General features: G+C 41.5%; 1 protein-coding gene across 1 annotated transcript in view; it reads right to left on the bottom strand.

Moving 5' to 3' along the window:
• LOC138526098 (suppressor of tumorigenicity 14 protein homolog) overlaps positions 1-12,137 on the bottom strand; it is a 1,040,494-nt gene that overhangs the window by 771,148 nt on the left and 257,209 nt on the right. Inside the window, exon 10 of the mRNA XM_069636455.1 lies at positions 978-1,090. Coding sequence (XP_069492556.1) covers positions 978-1,090 — 113 coding nt within the window. The remainder of the gene's footprint in view (positions 1-977; positions 1,091-12,137) is intronic.

Raw genomic sequence — 12,137 nt, 5'->3', positions numbered from 1 at the left:
ATACAGCAATGCCACAGAACAACCACATGTAATGCATTTATCACTACATTGTTCTTAAGTTGCAGAAGATCAATCCATTAGTTCCTTCCTGCTGTTCCTGAGTACCAATAGCAAGAACAATGGCAGAGAAACCCAAATTCAATATGAATAGGTGAGCTATTTAGAGTGCAGAGAAGTTACCCTGCTCTCATCCGATTGCTAAACTAATTTGCCAGAGAGTTAAATCAGTGGGAGAGAGGGCATGGTGGGGTGCTAGATAGTAAAGGAAATGCAACTCCTCTCAGTCGAGAGCCCTATTGTTGATGGAAACTATAGCAATGGGTAACTAAGGTTGCATGTCTTTATACCAGAGTAATTTATAAAGAATGCACATATATATCGAATATTTTTTAACACCATTTTTTATAGAGAATGCACTTCTTTTTTGTGTAAGGTACCCTCCCAAACCCCCATTTACCATGCCTAAAAACCCACCCCAACCATTTTCTAAAACATATTTAACCCTTTACCCCACTGCTAAATGCATTATCTATAAACATTTTCATGAAAAAAAACTTCTATAAAAGTTCATTCTTTAAAAAATATTTGATATAAAGATTGCATACCAGTGACTTAGTACTCATTCATATTTTGATCAACGGGGAACAACAATGAAGATGCTATATTCTATTAAAGATTGAATATTATCATCTACAGAGTAAAACTCTCCACATTTGCAATCTGTCATCAATAGTTATCTACAGAGTTTGCAGTTTTTCCATTAATAAACTATTGTCATAGACTAGTAGCATATGCATGGTAAAGTAAAAGGTCCTTTGGTATACAGATTGTGCTTTCACACAGGGTCGCTTGCAATGGAATCTCAATAGTTTGGGTCAATACAGCAATTCTTTGTTAATGTTTCAGTATCTGCAAGAGACCTATTTTTCAATTTTTCATGTGATGCATGGAAAATATTGGTGCATTTTTAAACTTACCGAATTCCTTCAATTTCGAGCCAGTCTTTGTCACAGTGACGGGATCCTGGTGACTTTTCTTGAATTTGTATTACAAGTATATGTAGTGACAACCTATAACCAGGCCGTGGAGCCTAAAATTAAAATGGTGTTTACAATCCTTAAAAACTCTGTTTATAAAAATGTCTTACTCGTTTTCTACTCTACCATTGAAAGGTTCAATTATCAATTATTTTCTAGCTTTCGTTTTTTAAAACATGTTTATTTGGTTTCAATAAAACTTTATACATACAATTTCCTATATATTATTTAAAATACATCAATTACAAATTTAAACATAAATGTAAATACACACCCATGGATTTCCTAACTCCAGATATTCAATTTTCTATTTCATTATAACTAAGTGTTACAATTTTGATCCTTGATACAAAAGTGAGAACAAAATCAAGAACAAACACATTTTCATTTCACCCAGTATTTCAATTACCGACATTAGCAAAATGCAGAGTTCACTTTTACCTCCTAGTGCCATTCTGGTTCTCCAATAATCAACTTCAGATAATTAGGATGTATGTCGTTTCATCGAAGAGTGTTCCTATATTCCACTAGGGAGCCAACTGCAACAACATTTCAATTCGGTTTACCCAGTCAAACCTTCTTAGTTTATTTTTTAACTAGGGTGGCATTTAATGATAACAATTCCCTGTCACATCCTATTTCCAGTAGTGTACTGATATGCTCATTGTAAAAGTAGTTTAAAGGGCCTGAGGTTCTATTTATTAGAATGTTTCCTTAATACTGTGATAGAATGAATTGATTGGACACCTAGTTCTAACCTTATGGTCAATAGGGACACAATTTGGTAAATATAGAGTACTTTACTAAATGTAGCCTTTGATGCGATCTAGAGCTTTTTCTTTGGGTAGATCCATTATTTCTAAACCATATAAAAGTGTGGGTAGTATTTTTCATTATAGTAGTCGATAAGATGTAAACCTACAGTACTTGGCTTTGATTTTTTTCAATTGTAGAAAATAGGGTGGTAGTTTCCCTAGATGCCTTGCTTGCACATCTGATGTATTAGTAGTGCTATTCATCGTGAAATCCCAAAAAAGATTGAGTTACAGACTCTGTTACAGAAAATCTATTTCATTGAGCCTTTTCATGTTGGCATGCATTGCACATGTTGAAACTTAGATTGGAGGAAGCAAACAGTTGAAATATCATATGACTTCATCTCTTAGATGTACCTTCCATTTTCACGGTTATCCTTTGCATTCAAACATCAATGTGTACGTAATAACATATTTAACTGTCATTCCCCTACTTTTCATAGAGTACTCTGTAATTGCTTTGTAGATATACACCTCAAAGAGACAAACTTTCTATGTTCTGGACACAGAGTGTGGCTTGGCTGTATGCCTGGCACCCTTACCTTGCGTTGTGCACGGCCTATCTTTGATAACACAATATCCCTAATATCTAATTTGATGCATTTATTTATTTATTCAACACTTTATTTATTAGGTGTAGAAAATAACCAACAAGTAACTAATACAAGCATTCATGTAATATCTGGGCATGCTGCATTTCTGAATTTGCTTTCGCTCTCCCCTCTTGCTTCTCCACTTTTTCACTGCTCACTCTCTGTTCTCTCCTCCTCTCCCTTTCTCCCTTTTCCTATCTCCTGCCCTCCTCCCCTTACTTTCTTCTATGCACTTATTATGCAGAATTGTCCTTGACCAAATATGCAACCTTGTTTGTCTCCTCCCCCCTCCCCTACTTGTTTTCTGTCCCCCCACCCGCCACCTGCCATCCACCCGCCCCCAGCACTATCTGAAATGTCGTCAGGCTTAGTACGATAGTCGCTTGTTTTGTTACTCCCCTCCCTTTCTGCACCCCTCTCCCTCACCTTTTGTTAATCTCTGACTCTACCAGAAATGTCGTCAGGCCTATTACGGTAGTCGCCTGTCTGTTTCCATTTCCTTATCTATGTCTTAGCTCTTGCACTATCTGAAATGTCGACAGGCCGAGTACGATAGTTAATTTCACATTCTTATTGTTCATGGCTGTAAGAATGTCATTGTATTTTCCCTTGTTCCCTTCCTTGCCTTGAAGTGCTTTGAAACACATTGTGTATAGGTGCTATATAAATAAACTATCATATCATATCATATTTGTGTTTGCAGTTCTAGCTAGGAAGCAATGGAACACTGTACATGTCGTTGAGGGTACCATATGAAGTAAGGGGCGATTACAGGATGTTGCATGGGATGTTCTGGCCATGAAGGAAAGGGAAGAGGTACGGGAATACAGGGAGCCTAAGTGGTACCTGAACAAGAGATGCTTATTTCTCAGGCATTCAAAATAGTGCATATGTAGCAGGAAACTTTACAGAAACCACTTTTTGAAGTTGTACATGGCCCAGCATGGTGTGTGGATGACAGAAACCAGCATGCGATGGGGAATGACAAGGGAGAACATTTTTGGGATGCTTTTGGATGTCACAGTGTACAGTTGTTTTTTTGCATATTTACTTTATACATGCTTACATTTTGAGGCACAAGGAGTGATTTACACTACGACATTTCGATCAAGTACAGCAGTTGGGCTCTTAATTCTCTACTTAATGTAGCCAGATCAAATGCGTGCCTTCTTAGTTTTGGCTCATAAGTGATGATTAAGAATTCCAACATGCAGAACATACTAATGCCCTGGATAGGGACAAATCGCATATGTGTATGAATGCACACCTGTTTTAGCGATGCGCCATTAATCTCAGTACTTTCCGACCTTATGAACCGTTAAATGGTGAACTGTATGTCTGCCTTGTGGGTAATTGGATGCCTCCACAGGAAATCTGAAGGAAAGAGTCCCAGATTTTCAGAACTTTACAGATGAGTGTTTGTTTTGGTTATGTTTTATATTTTAAGAGTGTGCCTATTTTTACTGAAGGCAACTGTGTGGCAGTGTTGTGCCATTCTGATTTCACTCCCATGTTACATTACATTGATTTGTTACAAGCTAATAGGCTAGAGGAGAAAGACACATTTACTTTACTTGATCATCCAACAGCTCTGACAAGTACTACATCTCTCTGTTATTGCTTCTTTGTAGATGTCCTTTAGATGTCTTTAAGGATGTGACCAACTAGCCTCTAACTCTGGGTCAATGTGTTACATTTAAAAAACGTGCATTCTGAGATAGAACATTCCTACGGAAGAACAATCCTTTGTGATGCCTATAAAGGGTGCCTGTTCATGTTCTGTTTTTCAAACAGCGTTTGTGTCTGTTTCCTGGCAATTGTTATTTCTGATGCAACTTGGAAAAGACATTTGAACCGATTACCATTTGTTGCTCTAATGAATATGGTAATGTTGTATTCTGCACTTCCCAGTTTGTGCAAGCAGACTCCTTACATCATGGAACTCCAATCTGTTGGCCGGAAGAGTGTTCCATGGACTCAGTTGAGAGAGAGGCTTGATAGGGTAAAGGATGAATGACCGGTGGCTACTCATATATACTTGTTAAGATGACTGCATTTATGTTTGCTTTAACCAATAAACAGTTTTACATTGAAGTTACTGTCTGCGAGTCATCACTGCGTGCATCCCTGAAACCAAGAGTTTATCAGTCAAAAGGAACATTGAAAAATTAGTGGCCAGACTCACTGGACTCTTTAACATGAAATGGTGTTTAAAGAGACGAACATCGAGTTTTATATTTTGTTGTCTTAATTTAACAAAACATACGCATGCATTGGTAACAGGTTATGCCTTTCATAAAAAGCATTTTTAAGAGCATTTATTTGTATTCTATTATTTTTAGAAACAGCAAAGATGTTCCATATGTCAGCAAGTTTCAAAGTATGAACATATTTGGGTTCTGTGTTTGATAAATTAAAACAAGGCTGTTGTGCTAGGAAATGTGTGGTATGAAAGGAGCTAGTGTTCCTCAATATAGAGAAGGAATGGCCAGTAAGGAAGAAGGCAATCCAGGTGAGAGTACGTTTCTAGATTCCATGATTTCAGAGTGTCAGTAGGAAAGAGGGTTCAGGGGTCAACTCTGTGGAAAGCAGTCGACAGATCCAGGATCATGAGAAGCTTTGTCGGGTGAGCATAGGACAGAAAATTGGCGACGTATGTTAGCAGTGTTTCGGGGGAGCGATGATTGCAGAATCTGGATTGGAGAGGGTCGCAGGGATCATTAGCCTTGAGGTAGCTAATGATCCTGTTGAAGACCAAATGGAAAGGCTGGCAGGGCAGTCATAGTCCGCAGGAGGCTTCTTGAGGATAGATGGTACTGATGTATGTGAATGGTTCAAGTTGAGAGAGGGAGAGGATTAAGAGGGACAAGAGATGTAAACAGATTTCGGGACCAGTTCTATGAGTTTGTGGCACAAAGGGGTTCACCGAAAGAGCCGAAAGTGGAGTCATGAATGTCTATAAGACTGACTCAGGACTAAACCAAAATGTAAACTACGTTTCATAGTAGGACAGCAAAAACTTTACAGATGGTGACTGTGTTTAAGATATTCGTTCCAAGTCATGTGCAAAAATGTTGTGGTAAAAATATTGCCAAAAATCTTAGAGAAATGCAATGTGCATGTTGCCTCATTCAGAAATGTATATACTTATAAGAACTTGTAAGCAGAATGACTGACTGTACAGCCGAAGTCTATCATGAGGATGAAATGGCTGCTGGTTGCCTAATATCTTGTGGGGTGCCTCAGGGGTCCTGTGTGTCTCACACCTTATTTAACGTCATTACTCTTCCCCTTTTTTTAGATGCTGGATGCTGAAAGCGTAGTGTACACCAACTACCCTGATCACACACAGTGTCGCATTCCACTCTCCGGCAACCATAGCTTAGACACTAACATCGTCAATTCTATTTGAAGCCTTATCGACATCTGGGCGACTGATAATGGGCTGGCATTAAAAAATGCAAAAACTGAGATCATAATCACTGGTACGGCATCCCAGCTGCGTAAGCTAGATGTTGCCTACCAATCCTTTCAAATTGCAGAAAGCACCCTGGCTATCTCAGCATGAAGGCCCACATAAACAGCCTAGTTTCAGGCACCTCCTATCACATCAAACTTCTTGCACAGTTTAGACCATTTCTTGACTCCACCAACTGCGCTACGCTAGCCCACGCAATTATTGGAGCCTGCCTTGACTACTGTTCCAGCCTTCTGCAGGGCATTGGTTGGGGTGAAATCAACCGCCTTCAGGTTGTGCGAAATAATGCAGTACTTGTGGTAATGGGGTTGCCTAGATTCGAGCATGTAGCTGACGCTAGGAGATCCTTGTACTCGCTGCCCATTGACAGACGCGTCACATTTCGGACACTGTGCATTACACATAGCCCAGGCTATCTATCAGGCAGACTGTCATGACTTCCTAATCTAAACACTTAGATCGAATAACTCCTGCCTTCTACAAACCCCAAAGTCCAAACTATCACTCGTCACTGATGGATCTTTTCCCTTTGCGGCCCCTAGATGTTGGAATGCCCTGCCACCTGACCTAAGGGCCTGTTCTTCTTTGGCTGTGTTCAAGCGTGGCCTAAAAACAATCCTGTTTGGCCAGATACCCCCTACTTAGTTCTGACCGCCTCGCTGATTGCCGCCACCTTTTTATGTTTATTGTCTTGTTGTCTGTCTCTGTTTCGCACTACCATGTCTATGGGCTTCTGTTTTAGTGCTTTAGAAATAAAATAAATAAATACAATAAATAAATGTCCAAAGTACATTGGAAAACAGACAAGCAGATCAGTAATTATTGGACTGTTTAATGTATTAACAAATATTATAGGGCCAGAAGATTGTTTATCAAAGGTTAAAAATGGTTCAAAATTAAGACCTGTCTACCTATCTGTTTTACAATCTGTGACAAGGTCAACTGTTTAAGAATGCTGGGAACTCTGGGGTCCAGGTGGAGCCACCCACTCTGTGATGCCGCCTGTGGAGGCAGTACATGGAGAATACAATATCGCATTCCCAGTTGTTGCTGGTATGATAGAGAAGTACAGCCACTGTCAAGAGTAGTAAGAAGGCCCCAGAGCAGTCAGACAACAATATGCTCCATAAGTGAGGACAGTCATGCTGACCTTTAGGTCAAAAGCCAAGCCTGATGCCCACAGGGACGAAACCCATGGAAATTCAACCTCAGAATCACTGTTTGATGGGTACAGAATCAGCATTTGCTTTTCCACTTGGTACAAGGCTGCAGCTCCATGCGCAGGGCGCATTTAGAAAAGCAGAGCATGGTGAGTGCCCAAGCTCAGTGAAGCAGAAATTGTAGGGCAGAAAACGATATCACATTTAGCAAATGCAGCTCTATGGTGTAGGGCTACTGGCAGCAGGAAGATACATGCACAGAGACACAGGGAAGCTGGAGCACCAGGCCCATGGTTCTCCATGATGACACCACTTGACCCCAACATGATAGATGGGCTCCTTGCAACCCTACCTCATGGGGGCCCCGGCCAAGAGCTTATCACTATTAGTAGAACATGTACAAAACCTGTAGTGACTTGAAAATACCGGCCACAGTAACGGGAGGAGGTGGGACCATTTGTCAAGGGCCAGTCATGCTGTAAAATGGTAATTGGAAAATTGTCCACCAATCAGAACCTCCATTGATCCAATCCCTCTCCACAGCTCCTAACTTGGTAGGTGCTGGTAGGGCATTTTAGTGAGAGAGTGGTGTTATAGTGAGCAGAGTAAAATTCCAGTGGAAAAAGAGGCAGGATACTGTCTCCATAGATGTACTTGTTGCAGGCTTCAACCAGCCCTCCAATCAATCACATACAGGGGCAACTAAACAAAGGTTTTTACAGCCAGCCAATGGGGTTGGGCCAAAAAACTACCAAACGTTCAGGCTCGCCCACGCAAGATGGTTATTGGCTTAGTTTGGGCCACACATTAGTCTAAACCAGCCCACACAACCATAAAGGGTGCAGAGCTTAGCCATGTTTGCATGACAGACATTTTAAGCCTGCGCATGGTTTTACTAAATATATGATAGCCCAAAATTAAAATGGTAATGAGCAGGACTTTGGTACCCCAATGACTGCCAGAAAGGTATATTGGACTATTCCTGTGGTAAAGTCAACCCTAAATGACAGCTGCTACCAGCCTACTCCCTAAAACCAATATGGAGGGATAAAATGTCTCGAGGACCAAAATGTATTTGGGTCTCAAAGAACACACTGCCATAGGAGACATAGGGGCTAGCATAGGGCCATATATACAAAAAAGGGTTGTTGTAGCAGGAGGACGTCAGTAGAAGTCACCATGATCACTAAATAAGGTGTAGAAAAATAAGCGAGCCAGCAACAAAAATGCAAAAGATTTAGGAGTCCCCACAAATGGGGATAGAGGGCCCTAAAAAGGGGAAATCTTCTCTAACAAACATCTTCTCTTAAAGAGTTAAATTTGTCACAGCAAAAAAACGGAGAAGGATCTACCTATGGCAAGTCTGTGCTGTATTTGTGGAATCAGTAGGGAGCTACGCATTCTGGCTCTCTGAGGGCGAATTGAGGTATGCCTTCTGAAACGTTTTTCAAGGGTAGATTTTCTGTGAAATAAAGTGGTTTATGTGCAAGGGTGATCATCTTGAAGTTGATTCTTACTTTTATAGCCAACCAATGGAGGGATTTAAGCATTGGCGAGGTAAGGGTGCGTTTGGTTGATTTGTAATTCATGTGACTGAGTGACTTGCAGAACACTGTCCTGCGCGGACAACAAGGTGCTTAGTCCAAAACATCCGGAGAGCCAAAGGTTACAGACTCATAGCTTATGGGAAGTCCCTCATGTCTTTCTGGTGATGTAACCACTTGACCTATAAAATATTTTAGCAGAAGGGGGTCCTTCTAGGCAAGAAATATGCCTTTCCCAGCAACAGTGTCCTACTCTAGAATGTCCTGAGAACGCAGGTTGATTGCTAGTGTAAGGGGTTAGCCCCTGCAAAACACAAATTCTTCGGGGAGGATGGCATTCTTGCAATGAGTCTGTTGAGCCCTGGCCTGGTGCCAACAGGAGGTGGGTGATGCCAAAGGCCTCTAAGGCCTTCCTATTCCAGTTTGGCCAAGTGGTTCCTCTGGATGGGAAGAACACCAAAGAAAGGTTGACCTTTCACTTCTAGTTGAAATAGAAAGTTACTGTAAATCTTGTCACACATGCCATATTTAAGCCACAGTGGGCAGCAAGTGCCAAGGGCCCATATGCCTACTTCTGGTGGTTGGGGATGCCTTGAGAGGGTGGGTATCAACATAATTCTTCCCTGAGACACTCCTACCTCCTTAGGTAGCAGATGTATTCTGTTTGTGGTGGAGCATGCCACCAGATATCCTGAAGCAGTGCTAATGGGAACTGTCACTACTAGAACTAGATCTCTCTTGTGTATTTTTACAAGGGTAGGATTTCTCAAAGAGGTTGTCTCTGAGGATCTATGTTACCACTGTGAAAATCTGAAAATGTTGAATTTATTGTTCTTTTTGCACATTTTAACACAATTATACGCGGGGGAGATCCCCTGCAGCCCCTAATACTCATCTCAAATTATGTATTACCCTAACTACAAGCCCCCCACACATAATTGTGCTGAATAGCGCAGTAAACATTTTGACATTTTCTGGATTCTATTTTGGGCCACAGAATGATGGGGTGATGATGTCTCTGACAGGGGATCCTTCTTCATGTCTAATTACATGCATGATAAATGGCAGGAATGTGGGCATCCAACAAATTGTCAACCTCAATCCATCCTCAGACCAGGCTTAGATAAGAGATTCAACAAAACCGTGAAGAGCATGATGGGTGCTCTAGAAAAGACCCTGAACTCTAAGTGGGATCTCTTCTAGCCATGCTTCCTTTTTGTTTAAGAGAAGTGCTTCAAGACGTAGTTGGAGTCATCCCCTTTGATTTGTTCTATGGATCCCCTGTGAGAGGTCCCTTAGACTTAGTCAAAGAAGGATGGGAAGCCAACTCACCTACTCAAACCTTGAATGTGGTAGATTATGTCCAGGGCCTAAAAGGAAGAATGGCTAGGATGATGGTTGTAGCAAAGAAATGCCTGGAGGTAAATCAGGTTTGGATGACATTGGTTTTATCAGAAGGTGTCTCAGGTTGGTCTAACTGAAGGACAAGCAGTTCTTGTCATGGCACCTATGAAGCATAGAACTTTGGAGGACAGGTGTACTGGTCCCTGCAAAGCCGTTTCACAACTTGGGAAAGTCAATTACATGATTGTTTTTAGGATTTCCAAGAAGGCTCCTAGAGACATCCACGTGAGAATGTTAAAGCTGTACTTGTGTAGGGAAAAAGATGCTGCCTTGCATTTTGGCATTTGGCTATGAGAGAGAGAGAAAGTAAGCCTCTCTCAGATCTTGGCCAAAGGAAGCCCAAAGATGTATCCGTGGGTGGACTAAACCCCTTTCCACAATTGACTCCTCAGCAGCTGGGAAATTGTAGGCCTTTACTTCAATAATTATGCTCCCTATTCTCATGTGAACCTGGTTTTACATCCATGTATCAACATGATATAAACACTGGGGGTAGTGTTTCTCTCAAAAACATGAGCTCCAGGCTGTCTGTTGAAGCCAGAGACCACATCAAGACGCTGATCACCAAGATGTTGCTCGTAAGTGTGCTAGGGCATTCTAACAGTCCCTGATCCAGTATTGTTGTGCTGGTACCTAAAGCAGAAACTAAGGAATTGAGAGTCTGTGTGGCCTACACAGCTCTCAATGCAGTCACCAAACAGATGCACATCATCTAACAGGAGCTGATGAGCTCTTGTACACAAGATAGGTGCAGCCAAATACTTAAGAACCTAAGACCTGATTTCAGGCTACTGGCAAATAGCCTTAATAAACACGGCCAAGAAGAAAGCGGGTTCCCCCACCCCAGAAGGCCGCTACCAGTTCAGAGTCATGCCTTTTAGACTGAGCAATGCACCTAACATTTTTCAGAGGCTTCCAAATTATACCTACAGAGGTCTTGAGAACTTATGTTTACCTACTTGTATGAGATAGTTGACTTCAGTGACTCCTGAAAGGATCAGAAGAGTGGTTACATGTGATTTCAATGAATCACAAAACAATGAATGATGCATTGTTGTCTATGTTTTTGGGGGTTCTCCCTCAAAACCTCTACTATTCCCATTCCCACCTACATATATATAGTTCTTAAAAATGCGTTATTTTTTTTATAGACGTTTGGGGTTCATTAAAAATGCAATTCGTTGTTTTGTATTCGTTAAAATCACAGCATACCCAGAGGAACCACCTGTGCCAGCTGTTGCAGATTTTGAGTGAGGCCTAACTGGCCATCAAAGCTTCAAAGTACCAGATAGGTCAGAGTTCAGTGGTCTACCTTTGTGGCGGCAAACTTCAGCCTCTTGCCAGTAAGGTCCAAATTGTTCAGGGCTGGGAAACCCCAACATCTCAGACTCAAGTTAGAGCAATTGTGGGCCTCAAATGCTACTATAGGATCTCCATGACTGAAATAATGTCCAATAAATGCCCTAAAAAGGTGCAATGGACAGGTGAATGTAAGATGGCATTTTATGGCTTGAAGAAAGCCTTGTGTGGCACACCTTTTCTGAAGTCTCCTTACTACAGTTAGTCCTTCATTGTACAAACGGATGCTTCTGAAGCTCAGACTGTACTCTCCTAACTTGATGAAAATGGCAGGGGCCATCTCATCATCTTCACTAGTATAAAGTGTGAAGTGAAGTGCAGGGGAAGTGCAAGTTACCTGCAGAGGAGAGATGATAGCAATTATGTCCGGAGACTCAAGAGGCTGGTGTGTTTGAGCTTTTTCCCAGGGTGGAGATGTAATAATTAAGCACAAGGTGAGATGTAATAATCAAGCACAAGGTGCAAAGCATGCACGAAAATTGCAGTTGTAGTGCAATTACCTGCAGAGGAGAAAAGACCCTGAACTAAGAACTAAGATTGGAGATTTCGGAGGCTGGTGTTTTTAACCCCTGCCCCCGAGGCGGATGTGCGATAACTAGCTGTGAGGCATGCGCAAAGTGCGGCATACTAACAGTTACCTGCAGAGTAGAAGTGACTGCGGAACAATGGAGACCCTGAGACTGGTGTTTTTGCCTTTACCCATGAGGCGGTTATGTGATGACTAGCTGGGTGATGCAAAGGATACAC

The sequence above is a fragment of the Ambystoma mexicanum genome, chromosome 7p (genome assembly GCF_040938575.1).
Source record: "Ambystoma mexicanum isolate Mex_15411 chromosome 7p, UKY_AmexF1_1, whole genome shotgun sequence".
Taxonomy (NCBI): Eukaryota; Metazoa; Chordata; class Amphibia; order Caudata; family Ambystomatidae; genus Ambystoma; species Ambystoma mexicanum.
This window is presented reverse-complemented; position numbering and strand designations above follow the sequence as displayed.